A 13833-nucleotide genomic window follows, 5' to 3' on the forward strand; every position below is an offset into this window, starting at 1 on the left:
ATCACTCAGGTTGGGTGTGGTGTGTCTAGTGCACGTTCAAGTTCTGGCGTATGTGTTGTACTCACACACACATAAATGTGTGTCTCTTCCTGAAAAGATTATTCCTTCTTTCTATCTTATCTCTCACGGAACAATTGTCAAAACAATCCTCAAATGTTAGATAATTTAATCCTCAAATGCTAGTAATACAAAAATGACTGTAATCATACAAGTGGTACCACTGCCATCCATGGTACTGACACTTTTACTGTTTCTCAAATCTGCAACTATTCTATTGTTTAGTGTTTATTCCTTTATTTACTGAAATGACTGATACGGGCAGTTTAGAAACCCAGAGGAGGAGATAATGGTTCTGACCTCAATAGACGGTTTGACTGCACACCGCATCCCAAAGACTTAACACCAAGAGAGGTTATGGATGTTTTTCTCCTTGCTTCTCTTCCTCTTTATCATTGAGGAGACTAATTGTGTGTGATCATGCGCGCACAAGTGTGTGCGTGACAGGAAATATTAAATTCCTTTTGATTTTTCTTTTTGTGGTGACGGGAACAGGAGGGCATTGTTTTAAAATTCTTTTCTTCTTCTCGGCAAGGTGTGGGAATGAAGGGTGAGAGTAAGTCAATTCTCAGAACGAGATCTTCTACCAAGATGTAAAGAGGGAAAAAAAGTAATTTTCAACAGCTAAGAGAGAACTGCCACAAATTGTAGTCAATCAAATCAATGACATGGCTTCATAATGTGGTCGTGGATTCAGCAAGAACATGCTGTGGAGAGAAAGCTGCAGGAGTCCCTGTGTGTCCCCCCAAGATGAAGTTAAAGGGTCTGATGGAACCTTCACAAGGTGATATGTCCATCATCGGTTCTTATGATGATGTCAAAGATGATTGAGATGGTTATGTATAAAAGGAAGCACTTTCGTCTGCTATTCGTACATTTTAAATGATGGAGGATATACATTTTCACCTAGGCTATTTACTCATCATGCTAGGTCCCGTGAGTTCCCATTTAAGGAGTCTCTGTCTGTGATCTGAGTTCTGAACAAGGTCCTGAGCCAACTACCTGAGCAATGTTGTATCTAGACTAACAGCCAGGTGTAGCGATCAATGATCTGAACAGCTTGCAAGTTATGGCTGAAAGAAGGCTTACCCTTCGAACCCACAAAACTCCCAGAATAATTATGATTCTAGCTTTTGGGCTGAAAATTATTTACACGAAAGATTATTTACAAAAGGAACAGCAGGGAGAAGAATTATGTAAATTAGATTCATTAAATGGACAGATTCACTCACAGTTCATTTTGGGATAATTTATGCCAGTTTTCTCTGATGTCATCTGTTGTTCAGGTTAATAATTAGTCATGCTCATTATGAACTGATGGAGGTTGATTTGTGTTTTGGCAGAAGGAGGCATATTATTTGGGAAAGCTCCTATGAATATTGAGTTTTCAACATAGGTACAAAGGTTTGTTTGCAAAAATGCAACTCATTTGCCCAAATGAATAAATATCCTGGTTGTGCATTTAGTTCTGTATTCTCAGGAGGCTTTGCCAAAGAATCTCTCTCTCCTTAGTAGCGTATAGGCAGTCAAGACCAAAAGAGAATAGGGCAAAATGTTCATTCTAACTCTGTAGTGCTTTCTGCTTAGAACTAAAGATAATATTTTAAAATATATTGAGACATCTCTTTTATAGGCCAAGTTACAGATCCCTTGAGAAATCCAATATGATGATGCCATTTGCAAAATTTTATGATCAGAAAATTAACTTTAAAACTCCTTTTTACAACTCCACCAAATGTAAGAAATGTATGCATCTAAGAAGTTAAGACGTTAATCCATGCAGACCTTTTCTCTGTTTAGCTTGCAATCCTTTATGTGTCTAGGTCCTGTGTAATTTAGTGACACTGCCCTTGAGATGGTAACAAGAATGATGCCCACTATTAATGTTGTTCCTTTTTTAAAAAACAAAATATTTCCTGGCATGTAATTGTTTTTTCAAAGATACTTGACCCTGCACAGTATTTTATACTTACATAATTTCCCATTTACGGTTCTTTCTTGTTTTAATGTGTTGGAGAAAAAAAGAGTGTTATGTAGTTCTTTAAAAGAAATTCAACCAAATAATGACAATCATAACATTCTAAACTGTTTATCCTGAATGTAAATTCTGAAGGTAGTAAAAGTGGTGAGAGCTGATTTACATAACAGCTGGATGAAGGAGTGAGTATCCAGGAAAACGCTTGAGCTTTTTGTTTACACAACAGAATAGAGGGTAAGCTGGATGCAGAGTAGGATTGGAGTGAGGATTCGTGAGCTAAGTTTTGGATAATATTGACAGTGATGTGTCTTTAAGGCATACAAGTGGAGGGGCCGGCCCTGTGGCTAAGTGGTTAAGTTTGCATGCTCTGCTTTGGTGGCCCAGAGTTTCGCTGGTTTATATCCTGGGCACAGACGTGGCACCGCTCATCAAGCCATGCTGAGGTGGCGTTCCACATAGCAGAACTCGAAGAATCTACAACTAGAATATATAACTATGTACTGGGGGGCTTTGGGGAGAAGAAGAAGAAAAAAAAGAAGATTGGCAACAGATGCTAGCTCAGGGCCAATCTTTAAAAAAAAAAAGGCATACAAGTGGAGATATCAAGTAAGTTGTATCTGTGTGTCTGGAGTTTGAGAGAGGTATAAATTTGTGACTCATTTCTGGTTCCGTGTCATTTTAATCCAAGAGTATAGATGGAATCACTTAGGGATAGAGAATAGAGTGAGAAGAGAAGGCAGCCTTGGATGGAACCTTGATTAACTCCAGCATTTGATGGACAAAGGAAGAGGAGCCTGAAAATGACTGGCCAGAGGAGTGGGAAGAAACTCAAAGAGAGTGCTGAGTCAGGGAAGACAAGGAAGAGAGTAGTACAAGAAGAGAGCAATCAGCAGTGTCATATGGTCTAGAAAGACATGTCAGAGAGAACTGCCAAATCTCCATCTGGTTTAGAGATATGGAGGTCACTGTTGACCTAACAAGCTGCTTTAGTAAAGTGCTGGAGGTGGAAGCCAGATCCAAGCGGGGGTGAGGAATGAACAGAAGGAGAGCAAGGGGAGACAGCGAGGATAGTCACCTTTCCTGAGAAGCTCGACTGTGAAAGGGAAGGTGCTAGAAGATGTTTGCTGAAGGGGCTGTGAGGTCCCTGGAAGTTTGTATTTATGTGATTGTTGTGAAATGGCTAAGACTTAAACATGCTTAATAGCCATTTCAAAGGATTTAGTTGAGAAAGAATGGTTGACGTTATAAGAAAAGAGGAAGTGTAGAAGTAGTTTGGTTTTAATGTTTGATACATTGTCGAGAGAAGTTCCCATCTATTGGCTTCTACATTCGCTGTGGAGTAGGAGGTGAATTCATTTATTGAGAGTGGGATGGGAAGTTAGAGAGTTGGAGGTTTGAGGGGAGCAGATGTAGGTTTCAAAAAGCAATAGGAGATAAAAATTATGAGAGACATGCAGGGTAGTTGGGCAGTGCAGGTCCACTTGAGGTTGGTGAGCCATAATCTGCATGGAAACCAGTCTTCACAGGTATGTAGCTCTCTCTAACAGGCCTCATCTCCTCAGACATGATCTCCCCAAACGCGGAGAGTTGGGTTCATCACTGCTTGAGGTGTTACCAGATGGATCCCAAAAAGATATTGGGCAAAGGAATATCTTTCCTTGCAAGAGTGTTACTGGAATGATGGAGCATGGATTCCAATCTACATAAGTAGGAAAGTGGAGAAAGGATAGATCTAGTGAACTGAAGTGCCTATCATGGCAGAGAAGGCTCTCATCCATTCATATACCACCCTTCACACAGCTTGTCCATAGAAGGAGGAAAAATAATGTCTTATTTACAGTTACAAATCTTTAAAGCCACTGAATATAAGGAATTTCTTTTTGATTAAACTAAAGGGCAAAAGAGAACTAAGTCCAATTTTACTTATTTATGTTTTTGCTGAGGAGGATTCGCCCTGAACTAATATCTGCTGCCAATCTTCCTCTTTTTGTATGTGAGCCGCCACCACAGCATGGCCACTGACAGAGGAGTTGTGTAGGTCTGCGCCTGGGAACCAAACCCAGGCCACTGAAGCGGAGTGCACTGAACTTAACCACTAGGCTACCGGGGCAGGCCCAAACTAAGTCCAATTTTAACTACTCTCTCTCCTATTAAATTTGTAGGAGGGCACAAGCACAGACAAAATAAATTTCAAAGACAAGCTCAGGCTTGTATATATTCTTATCTGAATATAGATTTCTCCTTATGTGTCAGTTAAAGCTCTCTCAGTGTAATAAATTTGTGGGAAAAATAGTCTCCTCTTTTCATCTGGTAAAGGGTAAAGGAGCATCATCGTGTACAAAGAGCTGTAGTCCAGGTGAGGAAAAAAGGAACTCAAAAAGGAACCTCATTTAATTTTTCAATTATTCTTAGCAAAATGAATGCTGAGCTAATTGCTAGAGAAAACTGATACTTAGTGTTGTAAAAAATAAGCAAAAATGATCATCCTAAAGTCTCATTTCTTTTTCTGCACTTAGGGGCCCTTTTATATTATATTGTTTTTATTAAAATCTTTAGATAAAATGAAAAAAGAAAGAAAGAAAACACTAGCTAGGGGGCCAGCCCAGTGGCTCAGTGGTTAAGTTCATGTGCTCTGCTTCGGTGGTCCAGGGTTCACAGGTTTGGATCCTAGGTGCGGGCCTATACACTGCTCATCAATCCATGCTGTGGTGGCATCCCACATACAAAATAGAGGAAGACTGCCACAGATGTTAGCTCAGAGACAATCTTCCTCAAGCAAAAAGAGGGGGATTGACAACAGATGTAAGCTCAGGGCCAATCTTCCTCACCAAAAACAAACAAACAAAACACTAGCTATTGGAAAACAAGAGAAAAATAGTGGAAAAGAACTTGGTACTCAAACTCCACAAAATTTTTCAGGTGACTTGTCAGTTTCCTTCACCAAATAAAAAGAAATATGACAGCCAAGAGCAAGTCTAACCTTTCTTTTTTTTCCGGAAAGGAAAATGACCAGTTATTCCAGAAAAGCAAATGAAAGGAAATGGAATTGTCTTCTCACCAACTAAGCCTCAAATAAACAAAAAGTATCTAACAATTCAAGGTCTGAACTTGGACCTGGTAGGAGATATACACTGAAGCAATTGCTAGAACTCCAGAATGTGTCAATCTGGGAGCCTATAAGAAATGATGGATAAAATTTTTTTGGCAAGCAATGCTCCAGGTATGTTTCATCATTGAAGTTGGCCCTGCGCCGGCTCAGGAACTTCCACAGCAGGGCGGCCAGCCCAGGGCTTCCATAGAGAAGGGCTCCATGTATGGTTTAAGCAGATGGGTGGGTGGGAAAGGATCAAGGATAGTTTCCTTTGCTTGCATGAACAAATGGGTTGGTGAGAAAGATAAAAGGGGAATCAAAAAGACCGCTCAAGGAAACAGATAAATGAAGGAGCAGAAATACAATTCAAAATTCCTCCAAAGAGAATTTCTTCTAAGAAAATGCCGGCATTTTCAGCTAAACCGGCAGTCAAATGGAAACGACACCCACTTGAGGTCAAGTTATAAATATAAAGCACAAGACAGAGCAAAGGCCCTGGGGTGGGGCGTCCCATGCCCTGGGTTTTAGTCCCAGGTTTGCTGAGCCTCAGTTTCCCCCTGTGAAGAGAGAGGAATGCCTCCTGCTCTATACTAGAGCAAAAAGGCCAACAGAGTCGTCACCCTGCCCGCTCTCGGCCACAGCCACTCTATTTGACTTGGGAGAGCTGCCTTTTCAACCCTTCTTTCAAATACTTGAGACGTATTTTATAGACAATCATTGAGTGAGCAGCTGTTTCTAACTCTGTCTTGAAAGAATTACTCCGAAACCAAGACGATGAAGGGGATCCAGTTAGAAAAGATATTTGTGAGATGACAATCAATTTCAGGAGCCTCATCAAAAAGATGAGTTCATGGCCGGTCAGGAATGATGTAAGAATTTTCCTCTGTTTCTATAAGAAATGGGGTAAATTCAGGTCATGCTGGAAGCTAGATGGGCAGGTAAGCAGCTTTGATGGCAGCGTGGTGGACTGTATTCCATTTCTTTCCTTCATTTTCGTGTCTGCTTCCTGTGATTGAATCATAGGAAGTTAATATGTCAAGTATTTACTTCCTGGGAGTCTAAGAAAGTACCTTTATTTACAATATGCCATCAAACAGGGCCATCACATTCTGTTAAATTTGTGAGGAGAAAAACATGACAAGTGCACCGTATTTCTGGAAAATAGATTCCAAGCATGGAACAGAGAGCCAGGCGTCTCTTTCCTTTCTTTACACAAAACCCCGGGATATACTCTAGCTCGTAAAAGTAGCTTTGGTTTGGGCAAATTCTCACAGAATAATGCGTTTTAAGCACCTCCATTGTGCAATATAGTTTTGATCGAAAGCATAAATAGACATAAAAGACTGAAAACGAGCTCTAATTTCCAAGCCTATTGAGAAACGTGCAGAGAAATTGAGGGCCGTCAAGGCCTCAGGGGTTCTGGACTTGCCAGCACTGCCTCGTGTGGGGGAGTGGCTTTTGTTAAAGAACTGGAAGGGGCATTCCATTGACTTTCTGGATGGGGAAACTGAAGCTCAGAGGGGTTGGCTCAGGCTCACATGGCCAGCAAAGCCGGGGCCGCAAACCGGAACTTCTGACTGGTAACCTTGCTGCTTTGTGACCTCTGGGGCCCTAATGCATGTGTTTTGAATGTGATTTCTGGTTTAATCTGGAGAATACCTGACTTTTCTCACAAGGAACACTCTATTCACTTAAATAATTGCTTGAATATAATTCTTGCAGCCATATTTTATGATAGAAAAATAGACAGTTTATTTCCGTGGCCTGATAAGATCCCCAAAGATTCTCCTGATAATGGGGCAGGAGGAAGCCAGCTGTCCCCGGTCTCTGCTGGCTGCAGCCATGGGGACCCATTCTTCCACCCCCAGCCCCTTGCCCCTGGCTACTGGGAGACGGCAGTGGTACACACGGTGTAGTCCTATGTCTGTGTGTTTACTCCCAGAGAGGGATTTGTGGCATTTTCAGACCACTGTTGAGCTGGAACATAATAGCATGCCTGAGGAACCTGTAGAAGGGCTTAATGGCGTTTACCCGAGAGGAGAGGTGCAGTGGCAGCCCTTTTGCTCCCGCAGAGGCGGGTGCTGCCAGGTCAGCCCTGGAAGCTCCCCTTCTAGGGCAGAACCTGGGTAAACCTCATCCCAGGGAACCAGGGAGAAGCTGTGGCATGTGGTTAGGAAGGAGGGTGGAGCACATCAATTCTGGTCCTTGGATAATAATAACAATAGCAGCCCTTTATTGAGGGCCTATTTTTTCCTAAGCCCTAGGCTAGGTATGTTAAGTTTAATATCCAAATCCCGCAGCCATCCTGAAAGACAGGTATTATTAACATGATTATCATCGTCATTTTACAGATTAGGAAATCAAGATTCGGAGAGTTCTAGTAACTTCCCAACATCACACTGGTAGTCAGTGGCGCAGATCTAGACTGAGCTGTTTGACTCATGCTCCATGCTGCTCCGGGCTAATGAGTTTGAACTTGACTTGGTAGGATATGGTATCAGCGCTGTATTCATAACATAGGTTAACCTGAGGGTTAATTTAAGCAAAGTCTACAAACAGAAGACAAGTTGATGAGACTGAATTTTCACAAACAGCTAAAATAACTGTTCTGCCTCCTTTTGAGTAAGATGTTAATTGTGGAGAATCTCCCTATGAGACAGCAGCTCAGAAGAAAGAGAAACACGTTCACTCAGAGGTCTAGAGAACTCCATTTGTGAGGCAAGACTGGGCGAGTGGCTTGTTGCAAAGAATGGGCTCAGCAAGAATGTGGAGCAGGTTCATGGAAACAGGTTTCCACCTGGGGAGAACCAACCACTGGTCTCCTCCCCACGTGAGTAGGCGTCCTGCCTCCCCTCCTTCTGTGACTGGCAAGCAGAAGCCAGTCATGAGGGCTGGAACCCCCAGCCACCCGCTTCCTTGTAACTGCGCCTCCCTGGCCCTTCCTCTCTGTGCCCCGATACCCCCCGTAATGCAGCAGCGGAGTCTGTGGATTTGGGGCCAGAGTTTTCTAGCATCTATCCCTTTCCTTTCTATTCCTATTGAACCTGCCAACATTTAGACCCTTGTGACTTCTCCCTAATCAATGCTGTTAGGTCAATCTTTCTAAAACAGGACTGTGTCACTCCTGTGTCTCTACAAATTATCCAATTCCCTGTTTTCTACTGAATTAAATCCGGACACCTTCACCTGATACTCAAAATCCTTACAGATTTCCCTGAACACAGCTTTTTAGTCCCTTCTGCTCTAACAGTCAACCCTAAATGTGCCACACTGCCATCTCACTTCACCCCAAGCACATCTAATGCTTTCCCACGTTCTCACCTTTACCTGGGACCTTTGCTCTGCCTGGAAAAATGTAATAAGCAGACCTTGGGTTTGTTGGGTACTGTCTAGTTTTCAAAGTGGCTTCACTTACCTTATTCCATTTGAAAATTGCAGTTACTAAGCGGGGCAGATATGATTATCCTCATTTTACAGATTAGCAAACAGTGGCCCTGAGCAGGCCCAGCACCTGTGGCTCCATAGCCGGGGGGCCGAGGCAGGCCCAGGAGCCCGAGCTTCATGTTCCCTCTACTCGCGGCTCTGTGTTGCTCTTCTCCTTTGTCCAGCCTTTCATCTGGCTTCCTCCAGTTTCTACTTGTCATATCCTACCTTTTTCTCAAAGTCCAGCTCAAATCCACTAACTCCATGAGCTCTTCCACAAAAGCCCTGATGGCTCCTTTTCTCTGAGCTCTTACAGCTCCTTGTCCAACTTACCCGGCACTTCGAGCAATTGGGGACAAGGCCTGAGAGTTCCTGGATAAGGGTTTGAGGCTGGCGTAGATCAAGGTTTTAAATCTTTTTGATCATGACTCCCATTAAGAAACACATTTTCTATCACAAACTAGTGTATACACACACACACACACCCCTGAACAGGTTTCATGAAATAGTATTGACTTCTAATTCTGCAATGCAGTATTTTATTCTCTCTAGTCTACTTTCATTTGTTAAAAAGTTCTGGTTAGGAACCCACTAAATTGATTTTGAGAACCACTAATGAGTCCTGATTAGCAGTTTGGAAAACTCTGGTTTAAATCTTATGTGTCTCTTCTAAATGGCCTAGACAGCATTTTCAAAGGTTTGCAAAAGACTGAGCGAGCAAGTGAGATTTGTTCATCAAGGATTTTGTCTGAATTCCTAACAGGAATACAAACAGTTCTCACAATGGCTGGGCCAGGAAGGAAGGGCCTCAGCTGGAGAGCACCACCTTCTACTTGCTGGAAGGCCAAGGGTAGGCATTTGTTTTCTTCCAGCTTCATTGAGGTATAAATGACAAATAAAAATTGTATCTATTTAAGGTGTACAACGTGATTTTCTGACGTACGTATATGTTGTGCAATGATTACCACACAAGCTAACTAACATCTCATCACCTCACCTAGTTACCATTTTGTTTTGTGGTAGGAACACTTAAGATCTCCTCTCCCGGCACATTTTGAGCACACAATGCAGTATTTTTAACTCTAGTCACCATGGTCTACAGGAGAGCTCCACAACTTTCTCATCCAGCATAAATGAAACTTTTTACCCTTTGACCAACATCTCCCCATTCCCCCAACCCCCAGTCCCTAGTTACCACCATTCTAATCTCTGCTTTTATGAATTTGACTGTTTTAGGTTCCACATATAAATGAGATCATGTAAGGACAGGAATTCTTAAAGGGCCAGTGATGAAGGACGAGGGTGCATGCATTTCACAGCGGGACATCTTCACAGGAGTGGGATGTGTGGGCACCAGAGAGCTGGGGAGGAAGAGTCCTCAATAAGGCATGTCTGTAGACTGAGAGGAGACTGATGTGCTCGTCATAACCCTGAATATGGCAGGAAATCAGCTAGAATTTAAAAATAATAAAAATGTAATAAAACTCCTTGTTTATATCTGCATAGTGAGTCTGAGGGCCTTCAGGCCTACAAACCTGTCACTGAATTTAGTATCATTTCAACCTTATGAAGCACTTGATGTTTGCAAAGTGCTTGTACAATTACCAATTACCATCATGTTCATCTTCTGAACATTTCAGTTCAGAGAAGGCCTGAGGACTTCAGGCTAAGAGTAAAAGAAAAAAGGAAAGGAAAAAGAATTGGTCAAGCTAAAGACCCAGCTTTTGACCTTGTGCCGCTGGAGCTGTTTAAGATGTGGGGTACTTGCTTCTCAATGGGGTCCCCTCTTCCCTCAGCACCTGGAGTCTGCAGTGCCTGCAGCTGGCCTTGGGCAGCCACACTGCTCTTGGGAGCTCCGGGTAGGATCTATGTCCGCATGAAGCAGCGGAGGGAAAGGCAAAGGGCTTGGCAGCTGCCAGCAGAGGGCTAGGTGGTAGTGAGGATGCACGCGGGGAGAGGTGCTCGAGGTTGCTGGGAAAGAGTAGTGAGCAAAGGACAAAGCAGTTACGGCCTTTCCTGTTGCAGCTATAAACCCACGGTAAAGGGTTGGGATCGACTTGCTTAGGAGCCTGTGCATAGAAGCCAGAACTCAGCTCTGGCCATGTTTATGAGCAACAGGTCAGTGAAACCCAACACACTGGTGGATTTCAAGGAATCCCAAGGAAATGGCTTCAAGGTATGTCAAAGGCAATGGTTTGAGGATGTGTCTGTTTCCTTGGGTAAAAGGTTAGCTCTCCTGGGCTTCTTCCCCTACACTTAAGAGCCCACAGCCTCAGCTACCACTGGCAAGCAGCTGTCCCAGGAGACTGAGTGTGGCCGAAGGGCTGGCGGCATTCTGTTTTATCTGGTTTACCAGTTTAGGAGCAAAAAGCAGGCTTTTCTTTCAAAGTGAATTTTACTTCACTTTTCTGTGAGATCAGTTAAAATCTCTGTCAGAGGTTCTCCCACTTCTCACCAGGGATAGGTCAACACCAGGAGCTGAGCTGAGAGGCTGAGCTGGCTTTTTAACTAGAAAGCGTTCTGGGAGACCTGCCCCATTACACCGTGGGATCACGTTCGCCGCTGGAAATTTAAGAATCTACCTCTGAGTGAAATGATAATTTATATTTTGAAACACATATTCAGTGTTCCAAAATATCTTCCAGACAAGAAGCAGAACATTCCTGTCCTTTTATCTACATAGAAAACTTGTGGGTGTCTTCAGGAGCAACTGTACAGAAGCATGCTCGGTTTATTGCTCTCCCTGTCACACCACCTTCCACGCGACCACCAGTTGTCTTCATTACAACCAACTGGACTGTGTGACTCTGCTTAAAGCGCTGTGTTGGTCTCCTGCTGGCAATAAGAGAAAATCTTTTTTCTTGACCACAACATGTGTGGTCCTGCCCCGTCTGTCCATGATAACTCTCCAGTTTTACTGCCCACTGATCCAGTCGCTCTGAAACTCCCACCATTTTCTGAACACCTCACACCCTATTTATGCCTTTGCCTGAGCTGTTTCCATTGCCAGAAAGTCCTTCACATCCTTGGCTCAGCTCCTTATAGATTCTTACATTTTTCTCGTCTATTTCCAAACTTACTTCTGTGTCGCTTCCTCGATTCTCCAAAGCTGGCTAGCTGGCTACGACCCCCTCTGGCTTCCATAACACTTTTTGCTCATAACCTTAGTATAGCTCTTAGTGCATTGGTGGCTGCTGTCTCAACCTCATTAGGATGTTGGCATCTTGAGGGCAACCACCATTTATTTGTCTCTGTGGCTTCAGAAGAAACTAGAAGACATACTTATATATTTTTTTCTAGGAAAGAAGTATTAAAACTAAATTCAGTTAAAATCATTGAAGAAAATTTAAACAAAACCCTTATTTTTTTTCAGGGGAAGATATATTAAAACTAAATCCAATTCTGGAAGCATTAAATGTGTAGGTACCTGATAAATTACTGTCATACAGATGAATCAGATTTGTGACAGAAAGGAAACTTTGGAAGGCTCTTAAGCATGTGACACATTGCTCTACCTTTAGCCATCTGAGTCACTCAACAAAAATATAAAATTAGTAGCAGCGAGAGAGAATTCTAGTTACACTGGGTATAGGTAATGAGAGTCTCGCCCTTTGCTTCAAAGGCTGACTCCACTCTTCCCTGGAGACTATCTCCTTTCTCTTCTTTCTTCCAATTTTGTGCCTTTCAGGCAGGTTTATTCCGGCTCCTTTCAGCTATTCATGCCACACCTGTCATGGGACTTTCCTGCATGTTATTCCTTCTGCTCAGAATGCTCTTCCTCCCTTTCCATTGTTTAATTTCGTGTTAGGAAATCCCAGTTCCTCCATGGACTCTTTCCCACATGACTGGAACAGTATTTATTTCTCCAACAGTCTCTTCCTCCCTTAACCGCCAGCGCACTTATCTCTTTGCCACTCTTATTTATGAGTTGGTTTGACAGGTGGAGAATATGTCAGCACCATCTACCTTGTGAAGTGAACTTTAATTAGGGCAGGGCCACGTCTGTCCATGTGCTTTGTGCTGTGTTTGCCACAGCTTCACATGCAGACAAGGGCTGAATACTGTGGTCCACGAGTCAGACCTGGCCCATGTCAGGTGATAATATGTGAGGCTGGCAGCCACGGCTCATGCTGATAATGTGTCTCTAGTAGCACACGAATTTGTTGGCTGCCTGAAAAAGCCTTGGCTCCTGCAGTTGAGAAGGAGTGACCAAGTAGCAAGTAAAGAAAATTCAAGTAAAATACTCTTTTTTCTAATGGGGAAGAAATATTAAAACTAAAATCAAAACTGGCAACATTAAGGTAATACATTTATTTTTGTGAGTCTTAACATTTTTTCCCTTCTCCCTTTTTCCTAATAAAATGATTCCATACCGACCTAGAAATCTTCAAATATAACATCACACCACTAACGACAAAACATGATGGCTTCACCTGAAAGGTTCAATTGGAAGATCTCCTTTATCACAAGAAGGCGCGAGAGGAATAATCGTCTCCAAAGGCTGGCATTGCTTCCATTGTGAAACAGAAAAATTGCTGCACTTCTCTATCAAGGCAAAATTACTATCCGTGGTGTAATTTCCAGAAAAATAATGATGAGACAATGGACTGTAACTTAGAAAAATCATAAATGAGACAATCACATGTGCAGAACAGGGGACACAAAGGAACGGCCAAACACCAGCTACATCCATTTACTCGAGATCCAAGAAGAGGAATTAGGGCTCATTTACAGCTTAAGTGGAACCTTTGTTTATGGAGACTGAAGACTTTCTAATGGCATTAAAATATGGCTGTTGCAACTAAAAATTATCACAAGCATACAAAATAATGAGTATTTCGGTCGCTCAGAGACAATAAATGACAATGACGACTAAACGCATTACATGATGCCCCCATTTAACAGATGGAGATATCAACGGGCAGTAATGATAATAATAAATCTCACGTTATTGAGCACTTTCCTAAGTGCTTCACGCTAAGTCACTTAATCCTCAAAACAAACCTATGAAGTAAGGACTTCTATTATCCCCATTTTGCAGCTGAGAGCCTGAGGCACAGAGGGCAAAGAACTTTCCTCAAATTACACAGCTAGTAAGTGGATAAGCTACAATAGCAAATCAATAAATCCTGACCGCCAGACTCTCCTCTGTCTGACAAAAACCAATGGTGGAATGTCTCGGTGCATCTTTCTTTATATCATAGTCACGTTCCTGAAAAGATATCTGCAAATCAGAAATTGAAAAACAGAACCAGATTAGAATGTAAGCTCTGCGCGAAATTGT

At 42.5% G+C, this 13833-nt stretch overlaps 1 protein-coding gene across 4 annotated transcripts in view; it reads right to left on the minus strand.

The window, feature by feature from the left end:
- The window catches only part of SLC9A9 (solute carrier family 9 member A9), a 510485-nt gene that overhangs the window by 73405 nt on the left and 423247 nt on the right, over window positions 1-13833 (minus strand). The window contains exon 15 of one of the 4 annotated variants that reach the window (XM_070236903.1): window positions 12848-13089. Within the exon in view, the coding sequence (XP_070093004.1) occupies window positions 12957-13089 (133 nt within the window). The 3' untranslated portion in view covers window positions 12848-12956. 4 annotated transcript variants of the gene reach the window in all.

This window comes from Equus caballus, chromosome 16 (assembly GCF_041296265.1).
Source record: "Equus caballus isolate H_3958 breed thoroughbred chromosome 16, TB-T2T, whole genome shotgun sequence".
Lineage (NCBI taxonomy): Eukaryota > Metazoa > Chordata > Mammalia > Perissodactyla > Equidae > Equus > Equus caballus.